We start from the raw sequence: 25,236 nt of genomic DNA on the forward strand, positions 1-25,236 counted from the left end.
GGTAGATGGCATAGGTTACAATTGCACCCACCGTCACAAATGGACTAGAAAAACTACATAGAGCAACGTGTTTACCTACTTACTAATCATCAAACATTTCGTAAAAATACACAGCATACACTAATCGAAAGACACAGATCCTGTGAATACAGACAATATTTCAGATTTTCTAAGTGTCTTACAGCGAAAACACAATAAATCGTTATATTAGCATAGCACATAGCACATAGCAGCCCAGCATTGATTCTAGCCAAAGTGAGCGATAAAAGTCAACATCGCCAAAATATATTAATTTTTTCACTAACCTTCTCAGAATTCTTCAGATGACATATAGTCACAACAGCGCCCCCATCCTCAACAGGCTAGCTAACATAAGCTGGCTGGCTCACTAGCTAATGTTACGTGCATGATCTGTGTCATAATATTATTCAGATCTCTGAGCCATTTGCATTGCTAGTTATAACCTAAAGTTAGCTAGCTAACATTGAATCTGGTTGGTTAGTTACCTGCAGATTCATAGGGTAGTATCATTATGAGTTGGGATTATGGTTCATTGTTTAGCTAGCTAGCTAGCTGCATGTCTAAACAAAAGACTTCACTATGAAAGTAACCATTTCAATAGAATGCTCATGATGTCACCGCAGCAACTGTCGATAGACATAGCTGGTAAATTCGATCTGGCTATCTACTCCGATTTCAGAGCACTCTCGTCTAAGTGTGCCAGAGTGCAGAATAACTTGCACAGTTACAGCCTAACTACCTCTGCTAGGGTGAGTGAAATGGTCAGAGTGAGCTGTTCTCTCATGTGTGTCTGGAAGTAGCTAGACAGCTAGCCAACGTTAGCCAGTTAACTTGAGTGCTTGACTGCTGTTTTTAGGTCAGAACGCTTGGATCAAACCTACTCCTCGGTCAGAGCATCCAGTGTGCTCTCTGAACGCTCCGAGAGCAAAACGCTCTCAATTTACAAACAGACAATCTGACAACACCCTTAGTTTATGAAATGTCCAGAGCGCACTCTGAGCGCACTCTGGCTCTCCAGATTGAATTTACGAATACACCCGTAGTATAAGCTAGCCTTTAGTCTTGAAATCTTTAGTTGTTTACTACATGGCCTCACATGTGAATCCTTAAATAGATGGGTGGAGCTAAGGCTTAAGAGGGTGCAAATGATGCTGAACGGGTGTAGACAAAGAAGAGCTCGCCAGTAGGTTTACCAAAACATTCAAGGGCCAAGGTTACAAGTTGATCAACTTTCAAAGCAGAATTACTTTCCCATTGTTCCTCAACTGTAGTATGTTATACCATTTCATACACTACAGTCTCTACTTTTATCCAATGTAAAAAACACAATTTCAAATGTGAATCGAGACAGTCAGTCACATAACCTTCCATAGTCTGGATCTTTTTCCAGCTCCTGTGAAAAGTTTGGACGTTCATAAAACCCTCCATAGTCTAAGTTGTCTTGTCTGTATTATACACCCACCGGCAGAAATAATGGTGCCTGTAAATGTATTTATAGCCTATTTAAAATAAGTTGTTTTGTTTTTATTAGAATTTGATTGGAATTATACAGTATTTTTAAGCCTTATCAATAGCGTGGTGATTTTAATATTGCTTATTGACTACATTTGGCACATCCAGACTGCAATTTACAGTATAGGCCTAGCCCTTATACAGTACCCTCAGAAAGTCTAGTCACCCCTTGACTTATTCCACATTTTGTTGTGTTACAGACTGAATTCAAAATGTATTACATAGTGTAACGGTTTCTCTCCTCTTCTTCGTCTGAAGAGGAGGAGTAGGGATCAGACCAAAATGCAGCGGGTTGTGAATACATAATGAATTTATTTAAAGACGAAGACGAACACGAAAAACACTTGGAAAATTACAAAACAACAAAACGACGTAGACTGACCTAAAACATGAGAACTTACAAATACACGAAGAACGCACGAAACAGGTACAGACTACAAACCAACGCTACAGTCCCGTGTGGTACGAACATACATACAGACACGGAAGACAACCACCCACAGCAAACAATGTGAAACAACCTCCCTATGTATGGTTCTCAATCAGAGGAAAACGTAAAACACCTGCCTCTGATTGAGAGCCATACAAGGTCAATTAAACCTGACACTTAACATAGAACAAACAACACAGACTGCCCACCCAGCTCACGTCCTGACCCACTAAACACAACTATACAAAAGGAAAACAAGGTCAGGAACGTGACACATAGATTGTTTTTCTCACCCAGCTACACACAGCAGCCCAATACAAAGAACCCTCTTTATATAAATGTTAGCAAATTAATTGAAAATGAAATATGGAAACATCTAATTTGCATTAGTATTCACACCCCTTGGTCAATACTTTGTAGAAGCACCTTTGGCGGCGATTAGAGCTTTGAGGCGTCTTGGGTACGTCTGTATCAGCTTTGCACATCTGGATTTTCTCAAGCTCTGTTAAGTTAGATGGTGGCGATGAACAGCAATCTGTAAGTGTTTCCAGTGATTTCCAATGGGATTCAAGTCTGGGCTTTGGCTGAGCCACTCAAAGAATTTCACATAATTGTTCTGAAGCCATTCCAGTGTTGCTTTGGCTGTATGCTTGGGGTCATTGTCCTGTTGGAACGTAAATATTTGCCACCAGTCTAAGGTCGTGTGCACTGAAGCAGGTTCTCATCAAGGATTTGCCTGTATTTGATTTGGCACCATTCATTGTTCCCTCTATCCTGACTAATCTTCCAGTCCCCACAGCATGATGCTGCCATAACCATGCTTCACTGTAGGGATGGTTTTGGACGTGTGATGAGCTGTGCCTGGTTTTCTCCAGACATAGCGCTTTGCATTCAGTCCAAAGAGTTACTTTTTTTGTCTCATTAGACCACAAAATATGTTGCCTTATGCTCTCAGAGTCAGACTCCAGGCGTACTGTCATGTGCCTTTTTCTAAGGAACAGGCTTCCGTCTGCCCATTCTCTCATAAAGCCCAGATTGGTGAAGTACTGTAGAGACTGTTGTCCTTCTGGCAGGTTCCCATCTCAATCAAGGAACTCTGTAGTTCTGTCAGAGCGGTCATTGGGTTCTTGGTCACCTCCATGACCAAGGTTTTTTTTGCCCGGTTGCTCAGTTTGTTCGTATGGCCAGCTCTTGGCAGAGTCCGAGTAGTTCCATATTTTTTATTTTTCCCAATGATGGAGACCACTGGGCTTTTTGAAACTTTCAACAATCTAGGAATATTTGTTTTATACCCTTCCCCAGATATATGCCTTATCACAATTTTATCTTGAAATTCTACCAACAATTACTTGGACTTCATGGTATAGTTTCTGCTCTGACATGCACTCTCAACTGTGGGACCTTTATATAGACAGGTGTGTTTCTTTCTAAATCATGTCCAAACAATTGAATTGACCACAGGTGGACTCCAATCAAGTTTCAGTGACATCTCAAGGATGATCAAAGGAAATTGTGGAAAGACTTGAAGATTGCTGTTCACGGCCGTTCCTAATCTAACTTAACAGAGCTTGAGAAAATCTGAAAGAAATAATGGGAGAAAATCCCCAAATCCACATGTGGAAAGCTGATACACATTTTTTATTTAAATTGTATTAACTATTAACTAGGCAAGTCAGTTCACAAACAGGCTATAATGGACTTGCATTCAAATTGTAGTTGATGGCAATGTAATACATAAAATACCGTAAATACACAACGTGAAGCAACTACATACACTGAGTATACCAAACATTAATAACACCTTCCTAATATTGAGTTGCACCCCCCCTTTTACCCTCATAACAGCCTCAATTCTTTAGGGCCTGGACACTACAAGGTGTCGAAAGCGTTCCACAGGGTTGCCGGCCCATGTTGACTCCAATACTTCCCACAGTTGTGTCAAGTTGGCTGGATGTCATTTGGGTGGTGGACAATTCTCGATACACATGGGAAACTTGAGTGTGAAAAGCTTAGCAGCGTTGCAGTTCTGGTCCCAACCCTTGTGCCTGGCAATTGCACCCATACCCCGTTCAAAGGCACTTAAATGACAATAAGGTTGATGAAATCCGAGCAAGGGTAACATTCCAGAGAGACATCAGGGATTGTAACCATCTTTGCTTCACGGAAACATGGCTCACTCAAGAGACGCTAACGGAGTCGGTGCAGCCAGCTGGTTTCTTCACGCATCGCGCCGACAGAAACAAACATCTTTCTGGTAAGAAGAGGGGCGGGGGTGTATGCCTTATGATCAACGAGACGTGGTGTGATCATAACAACATACAGGAACTCAAGTCATTCTGTTCACCAGATTTAGAATTCCTCACAATCAAATGTCGACCGCATTATCTACCAAGAGAATTGTCTTCGATTATAATCACAGCCGTATATATCCCCCCCCAAGCAGACACATCGATGGCCCTGAACGAACGTTATCTGACTCTTTGTAAATTGGAAACCACACACCCTGAGGCTGCATTCATCGTAGCTGGGGATTTTAACAAGGCTTGGCCTTTAATCCAACAAGGCCTTGGATCATTGTTATACTAACTTCCGCGACGCATATAAGACCCTCCCCCGCCTTCCTTTCGGAAAAGCTGACCAAGACTCCATTTTGTTGCTTCCAGCCTACAAACAGAAACTAAAACAGCAAGCTCCCGCGCTCAAATCTGTTTAACGCTGGTCCGACCAATCTGATTCCACGCTTCCAGACTGCTTCGATCACGTGGATTGGGATATGTTCCTCATTGCGTCCAACAACAACATTGACGAATATGCTGATTCGGTGAGCGAGTTCATTAGAAAGTGCATTGGCGATGTCGTACCCACAGCAACGATTAAAACATTCCCAAACCAGAAACCGTGGATTGATGGCAGCATTCGCGTGAAACTGAAAGCGCGAACCACTGCTTTTAACCTGTTTGGCGTGCAAGCCCGACGTCGGTACATTTATGACAACAGCCACTTCAAGTGCAGGGCGCGAAATTCAAAATATATATATTTTTTAATATTTAACCTGTTGAGGCTGGGGGCGCTGTTGTCACTATTTATGGTAATCGTGTAATTTTTGAAACGGCTTCCTACAAAATTCTTGATCGTACAATATGCATATTATTATTATTATTGGATAGAAAACAGTCTATAGTTTCTATAGGAGTTGAAATTTTGTCTCTAAGTGGAACAGAACCCATTCTACAGCAATTTCCCTGACATGGAGTCAGATTTCAGAAATGTTGGCCCCTGATCTGGAGTCAGTTAAAAGGCCACTGTTATTGCTATGAGTATACGGACACTGCTTACGTCTTCCCCTGGATGCCTTTACGTGATGACGATTTGAATGGGGTCGATTGCGCGTTCACAGGCACTATAAATTAAAAAACCCTGTAGCTAGTAAGTCTTTTGGAGCTGCGTTATGCGCGTGGAGGACACCGACCCGCACTTGTTCCAAGCATTAGTGTTGGGAGTAATCTTTCTCCGGTCATGTTAAGACTCGTTATAGGAGTTAAAAACATCATAAGGTAGTTAATTTAAAGCGTTTTATAGCAATTTATATCCGTTTAGTGCGATTTTGGGACATTTATTTCTGAAACGCTGTGAATCGCTGGGCACGCTTCCAGTTCATGCTGAACGCAGTTGGCATTTCCACATGGCAAGAGGACAGCTTTCCACCAAAAGACGATTAGACCCAAGAAAGGATCATTTGCCCAAGATACTGATGGAAGAACAGCTCAAAGTAGGACATTTTTATTATGATAAATCGTGTTTCTGTCGAAAAATGTTAGTGGCTTAGGACGCCATGTTTTTTGACGTAGCTTCGCTTGGCGCAAACTGTATTGAAAAGTAAGGATAATTTAAAGAATGTAATTCCGCGATTGTATTAAGAATTAAATTGTCTATCAATCGCTGTCCACCCTATATTTTTTAGTCACGTTTATGAGTATTTATGTATACGAGTAGATCACTGTCTAATGTGGCGCACGGACATTTTCTCACCAGCTGGGCTACTTTCCCCATTGTCTAACCATGATTTTGGTGGCTAAATATGCACATTTTCGAACAAACTGTATATGCATGTTGTAATGTGATGTTACAGGGGTGTCATCTGAAGAATTCTGAGAAGGTTAGTGAAAAAAATAACATATTTTGGCGATGTTTACGTTATCGCTCACTTTGGCTAGAATTAATGCTGGGGTAATGTTTGCACATGTGCTATGCTAATATAACGATTTATTATGTTTTCGCTGTAAGACACTTAGAAAATCTGAAATATTGTCTGTATTCACAGGATCTGTGTCTTTCGATTAGTGTATGCTGTGTATTTTTACGAAATGTTTGATGATTAGTAAGTAGGTAAACACGTTGCTCTATGTAGTTATTCTAGTCCATTTGTGACGGTGGGTGCAATTGTAACCTATGCCATCTACCTGAAATATGCACATTTTTCTAACAAAACCTATCCCATACCATAAATATGTTATCAGACTGTCATCTGATGAGTTTTTTTCTTGGTTAGGGGCTATAAATATCTTAGTTTAGCCGAATTGGTGATAGCTACTGGTGTTGGTGGACAAATAAAAGATGGTGGATTATGCTAATGTGTTTTTAGCTAATAGATTTACATCTTTACATATTGTGTCTTCCCTGTAAAACATTTAAAAAATCGGACATGTTGGCTGGATTCACAAGATCTGTGTCTTTCATTAGCTGTATTGGACTTTAATGTGTGAAAGTTAAATATTTAAAAAAAATATTTTTTTTGAATTTCGCGGCTCTGCCTTTTCAGTGGGGGTGGGGGGGGAGTGCCGCTAGCGGCACCCTCATCCTAGACAGGTTAACTTTCACACATTAACAAGTCCAATACAGCATATGAATATGTCCGATATGTCCGATTTTTAAAATGTTTTACAGGGAAGACAAAATATGTAAATCTATTAGCTAACCACGTTAGCAAAAGACTCCACTTTAATTACTCCATCAATTTTTGACTCCATCAGTAGCTACCACAAATTCGGCCAAATAAAGATATAAATAGCCACTAACCAAGAAACAACCTCATCAGATGACAGTCTGATAACATATTTATTGTATAGCATATGTTTTTTTCGAAAAATGTGCATATTTCAGGTATAAATCATAGTTTACATTGCAGCTACATTCAGAAATTGCACCGAAAGCAGCCATAATATTTACAGACACCAACGTCAAATACCTAATTACTCATCATAAAACATTTCTGAAAAATACATAGTGTACAGCAAATGAAAGACAGGCATCTTGTGATGCCAGACAATATTTCCGATTTATTAAGTGTTTTACAGCGAAAACAAAATGTAGCGTTGTATTAGCTTAGCACAATAGCCAGAAACACTTGGGCGCCGGCGACTACGACAGATATATGAAACAACATCATAAATTGGGTCTTACTTTTGCTGATCTTTCATCAGAATGTTGAACAAGGTGTCCTTTGTCCAGATGAGTCGTTGTTTGGATTCAGAATGGCAACTTTCTCTCTTCATTTAGCAAGCGCGCTAGCCGGGTTGCACGGATCTCTCCATGTAAACAAACGGAAGAGAACGGAACACGGTAAAACTCCCGAAAAAATTTCAATAATCTGATGAAACTATATTGAAAAAACATACTTTACGATGATATGGTGACATGTATCAAATAAAATCAAAGCCGGAAATAATAGTCGCCTATAACGTCAGCAAAACAAAAGGCAACCCCACTGTCCAAATCGCGTTCTTCAGAGTACCGGAAATGGTGTACACGTCATTCCAAGAGGATTTATTCCATCCCAGATCGAGATAATCACCTCATTTCTTCTCTCACAGCCTTCTTGACACCCAGAGGAAGGTGTATGACGTGCATGTATACTAATAGCTCTTGTGCCCATTTATAGGCAGGAAGAGGAAGAGAGCATCTATTTCAGACTTTGAACTTCCGGGTCAGGAAAAGTGCTGCAGAATGAGTTCTGTTTCACTCAGAGAAATAATTCAAACGGTTTTAGAAACTAGAGAGTGTTTTCTATCCAATAGTAATAATAATATGCATATTGTACGAGCAAGAATTGAGTACGAGGCCGTTTGAAATGGACACATTTTATCAGGCTACTCAATACTGCCCCTTGCAGCCATAAGTAGTTAACCAGGGCAAGGTGACCGGAAACATGACCGAATACAAACAGTGTAGCTATTCCCTCCGCAAGGCAATCAAACAAGCTAAGTCCCAGTATAGAGACAAAGTAGTCGCAATTCAACAGCTCAGACACAAGAGGTATGTGGCAGGGTCTACAGTCAATCACGGATTACAAAAAGAAAACCAGCCCCGTCGCGGACCAGGATGTCTTGCTCCCAGACAGACTAAATAACTTTTTTGCTCGCTTTGAGGACAATACAGCGCCACTGACACGGCCCGCTACCAAAACCTGCGGGCTCTCCTTCACTGCAGCCGAGGTGAGTAAAACATTTAAACGTGTTAACCCTCGCAAGGCTGCAGGCCCAGACGGCATTCCCAGCCGCGTCCTCAGAGCATGCGCAGACCAGCTGGCTGGTGTGTTTAAGGACATATTCAATCAATCCTTATCCCAGTCTGCTGTTCCCACATGCTTCAAGAGGGCCACCATTGTTCCTGTTCCCAAGAAAGCTAAGGTAACTGAGCTAAACGACTACCGCCCTGTAGCACTCTCTTCCGTCATCATGAAGTGCTTTGAGAGACTATTCAAGGACCATATCACCTCCACCCTACCTGACACCCTAGACCCACTCCAATTTGCTTACCGACCCAATAGGTCCACAGACGACGCAATCGCAACCACACTGCACACTGCCCTAACCCATCTGGACAAGAGGAATACCTATGTGAGAATGCTGTTCATCGACTACAGCTCAGCATTTAACACCATAGTACCCTCCAAACTCGTCATCAAGCTCGAGACCCTGGGTCTCGACCCGGCCCTGTTCAACTGGGTCCTGGACTTCCTGACGGGCCGCCCCCAGGTGGTGAGGGTAGGTAACAACATCTCCACCCCGCTGATCCTCAACACTGGGGCCCCACAAGGGTGCGTTCTGAGCCCTCTCCTGTACTCCCTGTTCACCCACGACTGCGTGGCCATGCACGCCTCCAACTCAATCATCAAGTTTGCGGACGACACTACAGTGGTAGGCTTGATTACCAACAACGACGAGATGGCCTACAGGGAGGAGGTGAGGGCCCACGGAGTGTGGTGTCAGGAAAATAATCTTACACTTAACCTCAACAAAACAAAGGAGATGATTGTGGACTTCAGGAAACAGCAGAGGGAGCACCCCCCTATCCACATCGACGGGACAGTAGTGGAGAAGGTGGAAAGTTTTAAGTCCCTCGGTGTACACATCACAAACAAACTGAATTGGTCCACCCACACAGACAGTGTTGTGAAGAAGGCGTAGCAGCGCCTCTTCAACCTCAGGAGGCTGAAGAAATTCGGCTTGTCACCAAAAGCACTCACAAACTTCTACAGATGCACAATCGAGAGCATCCTGTCGGGCTGTATCACCGCCTGGTACGGCAACTGCTCCGCCCACAACCATAAGGCTCTCCAGAGGGTAGTGAGGTCTGCACAACGCATCACCGGGGGCAAACTACCTGCCCTCCAGGACACCTACACCACCCGATGTCACAGGAAGGCCATAAAGATCATCAAGGACAACAACCACCCGAGCCACTGCCTGTTCACCCCGCTATCATCCAGAAGGTGAGGTCAGTACAGGTGCATCAAAGCAGGGACCGAGAGACTGAAAAACAGCTTCTATTTCAAGGCCATCAGACTGTTAAACAGCCACCACTAACATTTAGTGGCCGCTGCCAACATACTGACTCAACTCCAGCCACTTTAATAATGGGAATTGATGGAAATTATGTAAAAATGTATCACTAGCCACTTTAAACAATGCCACTTAATATAATGTTTACATACCCTACATTACTCATCTCATATGTATATGTATATACTGTACTGTATATCATCCACTGCATCTTGCCATCTTTATGTAACACATGTATCACTAGCCACTTTAAACTATGCCACTTTATGTTTACATACCCTACATTACTCATCTCATATGTATAGACTGTACACTATACCATCTACTGCATCTTGCCTATGCCGTTCCGTACCATCACTCATTCATATATCTTTATGTACATATCCTTTATCCCTTTACACTTGTGTGTATAAGGTAGTAGTTGTGGAATTGTTAGGTTAGATTACTTGTTGGTTATTACTGCATTGTCGGAACTAGAAGCACAAGCATTTCGCTACACTCGCATTAACATCTGCTAACCATGTGTATGTGACAAATAAAATTTGATTTGAAATATTTTGTTATACCCATTCACCCTCTGAATGGCACACATACACGTCTCAATTGTTTCAAGGCTTAACAACCTTTGTTTAACCTGTCCCCCCCCCCCCCCACCCTCCCCCCTCATCTACACTGATTGAAGTGGTTTTAACAAGTGACATCAATAAGGGATCACAGCCTTCACCTGGCAAGTCTATGTCATGGAAAGAGCAATGTTTTGTATACTCAGTGTGTTTAGCCATGGGGCATGTTCTGATTGGCAACCGGAGCACAGACTCATCACTCTAATTAATGTTGTTTCGTGGTAATGTTCTATCTGGGCTGTGTTTACATTTCTGCTCATTACTCACACATCTCCATTTCCCATCACGATTACTGATGTGAGATGGAGATAAACACCGGCATGTAATGTGGTTACGTTATTTTAGCTTTGGCATCTGCTTACATGGAGGTGGGTGAGGAGAGAGGCCTAGCCATAGGACAGGGAGCAGGTACTGACTTTACAGTGGAGACGGTAGAGGTCCACTTAATCCTACCCAAAGTGCGCCCTCTACAGCCTATTCAGACAATTCCTAATTCATTATTAATTTGTTTTTGTCTCCACAACAAGAACATATCTTAAAGTGTCAGCCCTGAGGGTATATTATGTTGTGAATATTACCAATAAACAGACTGAATCCCGTCAAAAGCTACTGACATATCGAGCGGCTAATGCTTGGGGCTGCGTTGAAGGTCAAATATGCATTTAGTCAGCCATGAAATGTATTCACAATGTGTCTTCTTGCCTGTAACTTAGATTACGATATCTTCATGCTAATAATTTGATTTATTGACCTCAGAGGGAAGTTTTTTGTTGCTTGAGAACACGTGCTTTTCATGACTTCATTATCATGGCTCACAGATGCATGAGCACTGATCCTGGCTCCATGTGATCACATGCCTTGGGTAAGTGAGAAACACAGGACTTACACACACACCTTGGCATGTTAGACAGAGTCAGGTGAAATTCAATCACCTTTCAGGAAATGTCTGTTCTTTCTTCAAATCTAATTGTATTTGTCACATGTGCCGAATACAACAGGTAGACCTTACCCTTATGCTTACTTACAAGCCCTTAACCAACAATGCAGTTCAATAAATATAGTTTTTCCTAAATAAATTAAAGTAAAAATGTAATAAAAAGTAACACAACGAGGCTATATAACACAACGAAGTATAAATATAACGAGGCTATATACAGGGGGTACAGGTACTGAGTCAATGTGCAGAGGTACAGGTTAGTCAAGGTAATTTGTACATGTACGAAGGATTAAAGTACTATGCATAAATAATAAGCAGCGAGTAGCAGCAGTGTAAAAATAAAGTGGGTGGGGGTCAATGTAAATAGTCCAGAAGGCCATTTGATTAATTGTTCAGGCTTATGGCTTTGGAGTAGAAGCTGTTAAAGAGCCTTTTGGTCCTAGACTTGGCGCTCCGGTACCACTTGCCAGGCGGTAGCAGAGAGAACAGCTTATGACTAGGTTGACTTTCCTTCTACAGTAATCTGAATGCCAAACATGGTAGAAAAGTTGCATCAGAAATAAAGAGGTTTCACAGAGAGCAGGTTGTTCTGTTGTGAATATTGCTCTGTTGTGAAGAAAGGCAGGAAAGCTAAAGTTATGAGGGCGCAGGGCTTGTAACACGCCATACTGAGAAATATTATTTCCAAGCAAAAAATACTTTGAGTACAATATGATGCTCAGAGATACTATGGGAGCATAGATACAATTACAATGTCTCAAAATGAACATCCTGTTTTGCAGAAGTTGTTCTGATAAAGGCCATTGCTTTTGAATTCATTTCATAATTTTAGTGTGCAGTTCTTCCCTGAGGTGCAGACTAATGGTTAGTGCTGAAATCGCATTAAGCTCAATTATCGGCAATGCAACATTATCACTACAACGCTGTTCCAGACCATTAGCAATAATTACCATCCATAACAAAATATATTGGACAGCTCTTTGAGCGGGGACAAGATAATGCCGTTTGAAATTACCTAAAAAGTACATCCATTCTAAGGAATACATCTGAAGAAGATTTTAAATAATTTGCAATGGTATTCCAACCATAGAATTGAATCATTCTCTGAAGCTCTTAGGAATAGCAAGCTTACTACGAACCAAACATACCTAGGCCCTTCTTTTAACATGAACCAGGTTCCATCCTCAAGAACAGGTCTTTTGCTGACCAATGTTCAAACATGGCATTTTTGATAAGCCAATGCAAATGAAGAACTTTAGCTTCCTCTGGTTTTGGCAGACATGATAGCCATGTTCTGCATGTAGAGATATGAATGACAGAATGTAAATGATGTAGTGGATAGATGCATTCTAAACCAACTCATGTCTACTGGAAGCATAGGCATCTACTCTGCTGCTGGATATCATATCAATACCATTATTGTATACGCTAATACAAAATTAGCTATGGATTTCATTCAACACACCCACATGTAACAGTATTCTTAACGCTAGATCTGCTGGTGGTGGTGGATTAACAGCAGATTTGGGCTAGTCCCAGAGTGAGATCTACCTTCCAGCCCTATGAGAGTTCTCCACTGCCTCACTTCAGCAGCAGTTGAGCCTCATCAGAGGAGGAAGGGGAGGACCATCCTACTCAGTGCATTCCATAAAAAAAAAAGTTGTGAAATTATACTTTTTAAATAAAAATTTACAAAAAATATTCACGTCACCACTTACCTACAGTAGCCTCAACAGCACCCTCTAGGGTAGCACCATGGTGTAGCCAGAGGACAGCTATCTTCTGTCCTCTGGATTCTTTGACTTCAATACAAAACATAGGAGGCTCATCGTACTTACCGCCTTCTATAGACTTCCATAGTAACTATGACAACTTCCCGGAGGAGGTCCTCCAACCTTTCAGAGCTCTTGCAGCATGAACTGACATCAAAGGATCACATAATTAATTGATCTAGTACTGAAAGCATTCAGAAAATATTCAGACCCCTTCCCTTTTTCCACATGTTTTTACGTTACAGCCTTATTCTAAAATGGATTGATTACATTTTCAATCCCGTCTCGGAGCTCTACGGACAATTCCTTCGACCTCATGCTTTGGTTTTTGGTCTGACATCCACTGTCAACTGTGGGACCTTATATAGACAGGTGAGTCCAATCAATTGAATTCATCATAGGTGGACTCCAATCAAGTGTAGAAATAACTCAAGTATGATCAATGGAAACAGGATGCACCTGAGCTCAATGTTGAGTCTCAATACAAAGGCTCTGAATACTTTTGTAAATGTGATATATTTTTATTTATTTTTGTATTCATTTGCAACCATTTCTAAAAATCTGCTTTTGCTTTGTCATTATGGGGTATTGTGTGTATATTGATGAGGGGAAAAAACAATTTAATCAATTTTAGAATAAGGCTGTAACGTAACAAAATGTGGAAAAAGTCAAAGGGTCTGAATACTTTCCGAATGCACTAGCCAGCTGTGCAGTGCGTAAAGCGTGATGAGTAGTTGACTCACAGAGAGAAAAAACAATAGTTGATCAAGTTTCAAACAAATTAATTTCTTACAAAATTAAGAAGATGCAGCAGAGAGAGGGAGAGAGAGAGCTAGCTATATTTATTAGTATTTTTTTTCCTTTTTAGTTTACCTTTCACTTACTTAGCTAATGCAGCTAATTTTGCCTACTCAACAACCTGACAAACAGAGCTAGCTGGCTAAGGCTTTCCAACACGGTAACTCTTCCAAGTCAAGGTAAGCTTTCGGTTTTATTCATTTATACCGGGGCACGCCGGTGTAACTGCTAAACTGCTTTCTGTAACTGTACTGCGTGATGCACACATGGACTGGATTGTGGGTTTACTAATGCATTAGTTTATTTATTTTTTACTATAACGTTAATATGGTAACAACGATATAGGCTGTGTAGCGGTTAGCGGTCAGGGTATGAAAGTTTGGCTTCGAGAGGTATTTGTGCCTGGTCACAAACAGCTGTTGTGTTGTGCACTGAAGGTGAGAGGAAGAGAGCGTGTAGATGTGAGAAGGAATTATACAACGAGCAAACTGATGATGCTGTATGTGGCTGCTATGAAAGTGAACTGTGTGTGCGGGTGATCAGGGGTGTATTCATTCTGCTGATTCTATTGCAAAATGTTGCTTAAACGGAAGCAAATTAAACAAAATGGGGAAGGATCTACCTGAATTTGTCCAATAGAAACGTTTGCTTTAGTTGCAAAATGGAATGCTTTGCAACTCTTTGGACTAATGCTTAAGCACCCCAGATCGGCTAGATTAAGGCAAGACCGTGCAAGAATGTTGAATGTGTGTCACCTTGATTACTCCTATTTGTCTCTCAACCTGTGCACCTACGTTAAAAACGTTCATTTGTAGACTCGTTGTAGCAACCTCATGATGGGTATAGGGCAAAATAATGTCGTAGCCTTAACCTATCAATGTTTCACTGAGCTGGGTGAATGGAATATGAACGACAGTCATCCAATATGCTGTAATAGAAATAAGGCCATGCTCATAAAAAAATGAAATGCCCGACACCCCACGGCCCAGCCCACAGACAGTACACAGCTGACTGGATACAGACTCTCTCCAGCCTCTCCTTCTTGCTGTCTGTCGTCTTTGGTCTCTGGTGAAGCATTGATTACTTGGTGTTGATAACAAGTCACATCTAAAGACACAGCCCACGTGCAGAGCGACTAAAATGCCTGCGACTAAGTCAGAGATAGAGAAGCAGAGGAAAAATGGAAATGTACAGCATCATCAGTCATATCTAATAGACTGCCTGCAGTGGCAGCAAACAATATTACATGCCACTTTATAAACTGGCCCATGATCAATATACAGTGAATTGACTCAAGGTCACACCACTACTACTAGCTAAGCATGCACGCGGGCACGTTGAACAGCTGTGGTCTCATGCTTTCTCCAAAACAGTTAAGGAAACGGTGTCAGTGATTGGAATGTAATGTTCACAAAATGATGCCTATTAGCATCGCAAAAGAAACACCCGAGCCATCGAAACCCAAAGACTGATATACAAAGAGAGCTAAATTAAGCCAAGCTTTACATGAGTATGGATTTTTAGAAGCTCCTTCCTCCACACTAAGACCTCTTGCTTCTCCCTCTCATCTCTATTTATTTTCCTTTTTGCTTGGCTTTAGCAGAACAGTGTCAGACTAAAATGAATAGGCAAAGCTAAATTATTGACTGTGAAACTTGATGATTATGGAATGTACTGTACTATGGGTAATTTACAGATGTCTCGCAGTACAAATGTATTGCTGAAATCAATAAATGTTGCCTTCACTTTGGACTTGCTTGCCTGTCAAAACCTGCCTGCTGTAATGTTTGACAAGGTTATTTTTCCCCCGGCTTGACTCTGTTTGCTGAGAGCTGGCTTTCTCTCCCCCGTCCAGTGAAGAAGGGGGTCTGTTGGCCATTACTGTGATTTTCTCTGTCATCAACAGTGCTTGTGGAAGGTACACTTTGACTCCCACCAGTTACCGAGAAGAGGATATATGGTAGGCTCAAACCTTCACTGTCCCTTACTTCAGTTCTAACTTTAATATAAACACTTGAATACATTAAAATCACAATCAAAGTACAGGTAGTCCCACTTGGTGGATATGAATTGGGTGAACAAAGACTCTCTAGGAGTCTTAGGGGATACCATTTAGAATATTCAATGCAATATTTTGAGAATGAGGGCCTCAGGGGACTACTTTTAAAGCAAGAGTAACAATACTGAATGTGTAAAATACTTGGGTTGTGAGATTGAGGCTCTGAGGGATACTTCTAAAGCAGGATTAACAATACTGAACATCTAAAACCTTCAGGACCCAGCTGATCACCACTCCTTCCCTTTGATCCACAGGTCAGTAAAAAGTATATTTTACAGACAGCCTTGAGATCAAACCGTGTGTTTACAGTACCTTACAGTACCCGGGGGGGGGGGCAGACAAAACAAAACATCTGCTCCGTTAAACAAAAGTCATCAACAAAAACTTGACTTAGACCAAACAAAAGATATACCACAAAGTAGACCTGCAACGGGTCCGTTTTTTGGAGCCGCACCCGCCCCACACCGGCCACATAAATTCCGAGCCCCACCTGATATCCGACATCAGGACAGATTTTTCTCCTCAACCCGACCCACCCACATATAATTGTTTTCCCGAGAGATGATCAGGGACCGTCCAAATAACAAATGTATTGACTTTTTATGACTCCAGAGTAGTAGGCTATTATTCCCCTCCCTACATTAATTAATTTGTCTGCATGTTTATTCAACATTTGTATAGAAAGAAACCATGCCACGACTTAAGAACGATATATAATTTTTTTTACAATGAGATACGGCACATTAACAACTCAAATCGCACTGGAAAAAAAGGGCCTTCTAATTAGCCTTACCTAATGAAAACCTATAGCTGACATAACAAAACAAGCCCTTTACATTCAATACTGTTAAGATAATCAAATAGTTGAATTGAAACTTACATTTTAAAAATCCCAGAATCGAATATAGGCTGCAAAAATACATTTATTTAGTAGACTATAGTCTAGGCTACTCAAGCGTATACCAGCGCACCGGTTTAAACTTGATATGGCCTGCGTATGGACTAAATGAACGAAAGGCTGAGTTAACATAATTCATTGATAATACACTGAATTAGCCTATCATAAACAAAAACCTGCTTTCACTTTTTGCTGGCTTTGTGTCCATCTACCGTGTTGTTGTCCTTGTCCACAATGACTCCAAAATCCTTCCAAACCAAACCAGGGATTTCACTCGCACAGCACCTGTTTCCAGGATGTTGTGTTTCATAATCTTTCTTTATATTTCTTCCGATTACGGCCTACGTTAGCCATTTTCGCCTGAGCTAGGCTAGCCAGAGAAAGTACATTTGGCAACATATTCTCACGTGGGGGGGGGGGGGATTAAACATATGTTTCAGCACCACACAACTAATGGACAGTTCCATGATCCACTGCGTGCATGGCTGGTAGCCTATATGTCCGCCCCACCGCTCACAGAATGGAATTCGCAACACAATGCAACACAACACGCTCCTGGGTTTGTAAAAGAAATATGATTTTGATTTAAAAGAATTACGTCCCACAATACAATTGTTTTGAACCGCGAGCCAACCCACGGTTTGGAAGAATGTTTTCATTCCACCCGCCAGCTGATTTTTTTGCGGGTCAACCATGGGGAACCATGGGTATACGACATGCATGCAGAACATGCACCAGGTGGTGACAAATTACAGGTGGGGATACCGTCAACAACCTTCTAGAATTGGAGCACATAAACCAATGAATTGGAGAGAGATGCTGCCAGTTGACTTGAGGAGGAGGCGGTGGAGAAACAGCTGAGAGTGGAGCTACCTCTCTACCAAAGCACCAAAAAGCATATTTTCAGCTTTCAGCAAATCTACTTGGCAAAGAGGTGGTCAATCTGCCTCGAGAAAGAGGTGGAGGGGCAAGGGAGAGAGTGGAAAAAGAGTCAGAAATGGATTTGACATTTCAATCTGGCCGTGTGCAAACTGAAGGGGCAACATCCGGTCCATTAGTATTCAACCGGCTGCAACACACTAGATCTGATTTCATCACACTCCTGTGTATGTAATTATGGGCAGTGGCAGCAGATCTCTTTTTAGACCGATGCCAGCCTGCCCTGGGCCAGCAGCATGGCCACTGGGAGTGCTGTCTGTTTCGCATAAGTAGTAAAACTACGTTATGTGTTGTTGTAGTATCTTGTTAACATGCTGTTAGTTTTGATTTATTTCAGTGGTAATGGCAAATGGTCTTCAATATGATATGAGTAAAAAAAATGTGTAGATTGAATTTCTGTCCAGTACCAGATATCTAAACTACACCTATGAAAAGTGAAAGCAAGATAATGGAAGAAGATGCAAGAATAGATGGAGAGAAGATTCTTACCGATTGATGCTGTTGCAGGGACTGCAACAGCCTCCTTCGACACTACAGACGGTCACGACACAGGAAAAGAAGAAGACACAGTGAATATTGATCTCCAAGCAACAAAAATGTACACCCTAGAAAATGTTACAATCTACAGTTTGATTTCTCAACACATTCTACTTTGAAGAGAACAGAAAGAGCAATTTGGCATTGCCTTATGTAGATACACTACAAAGCAGGCGTCTTCAGAGTGGTATGGCTGTACCTGAGTAGTAGGAATTCAAAAGGGATTTGCTTTGCAGAGTTTTGCCTTGCACAGAGAAGGAGCAGGGAGAGGGGGATGCTGAGGGGAGAAACACAAGGGGGAGATGTTAAAGACCTCGAAGACACAGCAACACAGCAAACAGGATGCAATATCCAGACACAAAGCACTCTCTCTTCTGCAGGAGAGGGTATCGCTTGTTGATTTTAAACCTCTGATAGGGGAACATGTTGTTGACCATTGTGATTGTTTTTAATGTATTGTATTGTATTGTGCTCTTTCTATCTACACGCGGACTACTTCCTGCTGACCGCTTGGCCAGGTCCACCTCGCAAAAGAGGTTTTGAAACTCAAAGGGTATTTTCCTGGTTAAATACAGGTTAATTAGACGGACATGCAGGTAAGACAGACATGCAGGTAAGTCTCTAGATTAAGGTGAGTCTACAGTACATTAACCAGCTATCCCAAAGGAGACGTACAGTGAGAAAGAGCAAATGTATGTACCACAAGTGAGCAAACCTGGATGGGTTCAGTAAATGCCACCATATGGTGAAAGAGAAGAGTTCTCACCTTCAACAACTCACACTACAAGCCTATCAAACACGAAATGCGGACAAATGGGATTCTGACACATGGAGTTTTTACAATAATCGACATGTGATATGACATACTGCTACGCAAACCATTTATCCACAGACTAGCTCCTTCATCTCACTCTGAGGATGTGCTTTACATGCTAATGCGCAACAGCATCTCCTCTACTCAAAGATAAAATCCCATGGATTTATGCATACTGTATGCTAATGTAGCAAAGATGCTAAACTTTACACTACTAACGGCACGTGAAAAGTGCGTTCGCAGCAATGTAGACTAGATACCAGCAAAATATGTTTCACGAGAATGCAATAAGAGAAAAGGTTATTTACCTGCGTCCCTGTAAATATTAGATCCCATGCTGCGTTGGCATTTTTCTCTGCCTCATTAGGTACAACCAGTGCCCAACACCCCTGGTACTATCCTATTCTGATGGCCACATTACACTCCATAAATATTGAAAGGGAGGAATAATGAATAAGATGTTTTACAGGAAGAATACTAATATGAGAGGGAGAACATTTTGTGTTGGAGGCTTTGCACACTTAGATGTACAGATATCAGATCTTTCCTTTATCACTCTTTTGTTGCGGAGAATTTTCCTGATACATCAGGAAATTCAAATGAGCCTTGTGACTGTCTAAAAAGGAGCAGTTCTCTTTCTCTCCATAAGGGGTCATTTGATCAGAGCTCACTATCTTAAAATAATGTTTTCTCGCTCGCTCAAAGCTATAGATTTAAGTCATTTACTGCAACATTCAAATGTACAAAAATGGATCTGAAATGCAGCCGTACACGTTAGCAACCGTCGTTTTATATACACTGAACAAAAATATAAACGCAGCATGTGAAGTGTTGGTCCCCTGTTTCATAAACTGAAATAAAAAAATCCCAGAAATGTTCCATAAGCACAAAAAGCTTATTTCTCTCAAATGTTGTGCACAACTATCTTTACATCCCTGTTAGTGAGCATTTCTCCTTTGCCAATATAATCCATCCACCTGACAGGTGAAGCATATCAAGAAGCTGATTAAACAGCATGATGTCAGCATCTGGTAAGACATGGGGCGGGGGCCTATGCATATATGTGAACAACAGCTGGTAGCTGTCTACAAATCATCACAGACCGATGCTGACACTAAAACCGCACTCAATGAGCTGTATATGGCCATAAGCAAACAGCAAAACGCTCATCCAGGGGCGGCACTCCTAGTAGCCGGGGACTTTAACGCAGAGAAACGTATATCTGTTTAACCTCATTTCTTACAGCATGTGAAAAGTGCAACCAGAGGAAAACAATTCTAGACCACCTTTACTCCACACAAAGAGATGTACAAAGCTCTCCCACACTCTCCATTTGGCAAATCTGACCATAATTCTATCCTCCTGATTCCTGCTTACGAGCAAAAATTAAAGCAGGAAACACCAGTGAATCGGTCTATAAAAAAGTGGTCAGACGAAGAAGATGATAAAGGATTGCTTTGCTAGCACAGACTGGCACAGACTAGAACAGACCGGCATATGTTCCGGGATTCTTCCGAAGGCATTGAGGAGTACACCACATCAGTCACTGGCTTCATCAATAAGTCCATGGAGGACGTCGTCCCCACAGTGACTGTGCGTACATACCCCAACCAGAAGCCATGGATTAAAGGCAACATTCGCACTGAGCTAAAGGGTAGAGCTGCCGATTTCTAGGAGCGAGACTCTAACCCGGAAGCTTATAAGAAATCCCGCTATGCCCTCCGACAAACCATCAAATAGGCAAAGCGTCAATACGGGACTAAGATCACATCATAGTACACCGGCTCCGACGCTCGTGGCAGGGCTTGCAAACTATTACAGAGTACAAAGGGAAACACAGCCGAGAGCTGCCCAGTGACACGAGCCTACCAGACGAGCTACATCACTTCTATGCTCACTTCCAGGCAAGTCGAAGCGAGTCGCCTCTCCCTGTCTGGGTCTGTAATACCAACATGTTTCAAGCAGACCAGCATAGTCCCTGTGCCCAAGAACACTAAGGAACCTGCCTAAATGACTACCGACCTGTAGCACTCACATCTGTAGCCATGAAAGGCTTTGAAAGGCTGGTCATGGCTCACATCAACAACATTATCCCAGAAACCCTAGACCCACTCCAATTTGAATACCGCACCAACAGATCCACAGATGATGCAATCTCTATTGCACTCCACACTGCCCTTTCACACCTGGACAAAAGGAACACCTATGTGAGAATGCTATTCATTGACTAGAGATCAGCGTTCAACACCATAGTGCCTTCAAAGTTCATCACTAAGCTAAAGACCCTGGGACTAAACACCTCCCTCTGCAACTGGATCCTGGAAATCCTGACAGGCCACCCCCAGATGGTAAGGGTAGAAAACAACACATCTGCCACGCTGATCCTCAACACGGGGGCCACCCAGGGGTGCATGCTCAGTCCCCTCCTGTACTCCCTCTTCACTCATGACTGCACGGTCAGGCACGACTCCAACACCATCATTAAGTTTGCTGATGACACAACAGTGGTAGGCCTGATCACCGACAACGAAGAGAAAGCCTATAGGGAGGTGGTCAGAGACCTGGCCGTGTGGTGTAAGGACAACAACCTCTCCCTCAAAGTGATCAAGACAAAGGAGATGATTACGGACTACAGGAAAATGAGGACCGAGCACGCCCCCATTCTCATCAACGGGGCTGTAGTGGAGCAGGTTGAGAACTTCAAGTTCCTTGGCATCCACATCACCGCAAACTAACATGGTCCAAGCACACCAAAACAGTCGTGAAGAGGGCACGACAAAACATATTCTCCCTCAGGAGACTGAAAATATTTGGCATCACTATTTGGTATGGCAACTGTTCGGCCTCCGACCGCAAGGCACTGCAGAGGGTAGTCCTTACGTCCCAGTACATCACCGGGGCCAAGCTTCCTGCCATCCAGGACCTCTATACCAGGCGGTGTCAGAGGAAGGCCCTAAAAATTGTCAAAGACTCCAGCAACCCTAGTCATAGACTGTTCTCTCTGCTACCACACGGTAAGCGGTACCGGAACGCCAAGTCTAGGTCCAAGAGGCTCCTAACTAGATTCTACCCCAAAGCCATAAGACTCCAGAACAGCTAATCAAATGGCTACACAGACTATTTGCACTGCCCCCCCCCCCCCCTCCATGCTGCTGATACTCTTTGTTATTATCTATGCATAGTCACTTTAATAACTCTACCTACATGTACATAATTACCTCGACACCGTTGCCCCCGCACATTAACATTGACTCTGTACCGGGACCCCCTGTATATAGCCCTGCTATTGTTATTTACTGCTGTTCTTTAATTATTTGTTATTCTTATCTCTTACTTTTTTTGGGGGGGGGGGGGGGCTATTTTCTTAAAACTGCATTGTTGGTTAAGTGCTTGTAAGTAAGCATTTCACCTGTTGTATTCGGTGCATGTGACAAATACACTTTGATTTGATTTGATCATGACACAGGTGCACCTTGTGCTGGGGACCATTGAAGGCCACTTTAAAATGTGCAGTTTTGACACGCAACACAATGCCACAGATGTCTCAAGGTTCGAGGGAGCATGCCATTGCATGCTGACTGCAGGAATGTCCAACAGAGCTGTTGCCAGATAATTTTATGTTATTTTCTCTACCATAAGCTGCCTCCAACGTCATTTTAGAGAATTTGTCAGGGCGTCCAACTGGCATCACAACCTCATACCACGTGTAACCACTACCGCCCAGCACCTCCACATCCGGCTTCTTCACCTGTGGGATTGTCTGCGGGTTCATATTTCCTGATATGAACTGCAACTCAGTAAAATCTTTGAAATTGTTGCATGTTGTGTTTATATTTTTGCTCAGTTTAGAAATGACTAGTTCCTCCAAAAATTAAAATGTCAGTAGTGGGCCAGATTTGAACCCATATATGTGCCCTTGTCAGCTGCTGTATCCGCTGGACCACACATGCGTCTGAGAAAAACATACATTTATTTTGCCTAATGCTTGCCTTGAACATATAATAAAACAATTGATCTAAGAAACACATTTTCTCTAACAAAAAATGCATCTACTCACTACAAATATTGTCAATTTATTATAATCCACATAATCACACGAGTCGTGCTGTAGCCTGCACGTAGTTTAAATAGGCTACTTGAACTGACGCCCAGTAGACCTGCAATCTAAGTTATTGTATAGCCTACAAACACTGCTTCCAGTTGCCCCCGGTGGTGATTCTAAATATTAAATATCCTTTCAAATCATCCTGCTGCAGGATCATTATCCTCCTGGATGAAATGGGTCATATTAAGATCCAACATCTGTATGTGATGGAGCAGGGATTTTTTTGTCACGTCTCAAGAGACTTTTCTTCATTGATATATGACCAAATTAGATGGAGAATTATGGATTTTAGTTCACAGGATGACAGAAAGGACAAAAGATCAGTTGGATAACACAGCAAGCACTCTAATCATGTAGGAACTATCTTCCTTTACGTGCAATCAGTCAAACATTACCACGTAGATTTAAATCTCATTTGTCACACTCCACTTTAGCATTCTAAAAAACACACTCTCTCAGTTGTAATACATTTTCGGTTTCTAATTTTGCAGACTAAAAAAATACACTTTTCACTATGTTCAGACCACATAATAGGGCAACCATATGTGATTATACAGATATGCTAATCACAATACTTCACAATGTTAGTCTATATCATTTAAATCTAACATTCATTTGCATGAGACAAAGTCCACATGATGAATAGTTACTGCTATTAGTATCCTGACATGACTCAAACACTGTAGCTAGCTAGCAAGCGGGTATGTTCAACAAGTCTTTTAATTTTAAGTTAAAGGTCATTGAAGTTGGTACTTCAAAATAAAATAAATTGAAGTTGAAAATGTAACAATTATATTTTTGGGGAAAAGTGAAATAATGAATGTTGAGATAAAAAATAGAAAGCAACATTTATAGAATTGTAAACACAAAAAATGACATCAAAAGCAACAACAAAAATACCTGCAGGAAATTTTTTTAAAGCAAAAGAATAACTCAAGAAACAGTTATTTAATAGTGTTCAGTTAAACCTTTCCAATAACAAAACCTATTCAATCCATTTCGCCTACGCTCAAGCCTGCTGTTACTGACTTTCGCTAGGTTACTCAGTACTTTGTTTTCCCCGTCTGTTTCTTTGTTTTCACAGCCAGTTTATTCGATTGCAAATTTTGGCACATTTGCCTGCAGCTACCACCTTTGGTTAGGTCCACTAGTTTTGGAGTGAACGTTCATTCTAAACCAATCAAAAATCAGGATACACAGAGGTAAAGTGATGATGTCACAAGCCCTAAAAATGTAAACAAAACAAGAACTGATAACAAACAACATTTTAGAATGCTATTTACCATTAAAAAAATGTGGATAAAACAGTATATTATTTACCTAAAACGTTAGCTATGTTAGCCCAGTCTCTAGCTTGTCCAGGATCAGTGATACATAGTTTATGGTTGTTCTATCTACGAACACAGCTGTAATGTTTTTGCAAGCAAGATTGCTAAAATGAATCAAATAAAATGAACCTTATAATATGTTACCTATAATGTTCATCTCCTGTAGCCTAATGGTCATCTCCTTATTTTCATACTGTACCCAAATTACAAGGGTTGGATTTGTACTAAACAATTGTATATGTCATGGTTCCTCCTGGCACCAGAGGCCGGCAGAGACCGCCCTAGAGACTATTATTGGACTCAGGTGTGTCTTATTAATTCATGATTGTGTCCCTGTTAAAAGAGGTGTGTTTTCTGTGGTCCTTTGCAGAAGCTTGAATTGTTTACCGTGTGTGTGTGTGTGTGTGTGTGTGTGTGTGTGTGTGTGTGTGTGTGTGTGTGTGTGTGTGTGTGTGTGTGTGTGTGTGTGTGTGTGTGTGTGTGTGTGTGTGTGTGTGTGTGTGTGTGTGTGTGTGTGTGTGTGTGTGTGTGTGTGTGTGTGTGAGAGAGATACTTAGTGGGTTTTTTTTTGTAAAAATGTTTTCAAGTGTACTCCGATCCTGCGGCTACCGTGTGTATGTGT

The 25,236-nt window shown here is 41.7% G+C and overlaps 1 protein-coding gene across 17 annotated transcripts in view; it reads right to left on the minus strand.

Moving 5' to 3' along the window:
• LOC129814814 (receptor-type tyrosine-protein phosphatase T) overlaps positions 1-25,236 on the minus strand; it is a 561,458-nt gene that overhangs the window by 125,438 nt on the left and 410,784 nt on the right. For all 17 annotated transcript variants that reach the window (XM_055867855.1, XM_055867868.1, XM_055867867.1 and 14 more), the window contains 2 exons: positions 18,567-18,644; positions 18,320-18,361 (listed from right to left, as the gene is read on the minus strand). In XM_055867855.1, the coding sequence (XP_055723830.1) occupies positions 18,320-18,361; positions 18,567-18,644 (120 nt within the window). The remainder of the gene's footprint in view (positions 1-18,319; positions 18,362-18,566; positions 18,645-25,236) is intronic.

Source organism: Salvelinus fontinalis, chromosome 18 (assembly GCF_029448725.1).
Source record: "Salvelinus fontinalis isolate EN_2023a chromosome 18, ASM2944872v1, whole genome shotgun sequence".
In the NCBI taxonomy this organism is placed as follows: Eukaryota; Metazoa; Chordata; class Actinopteri; order Salmoniformes; family Salmonidae; genus Salvelinus; species Salvelinus fontinalis.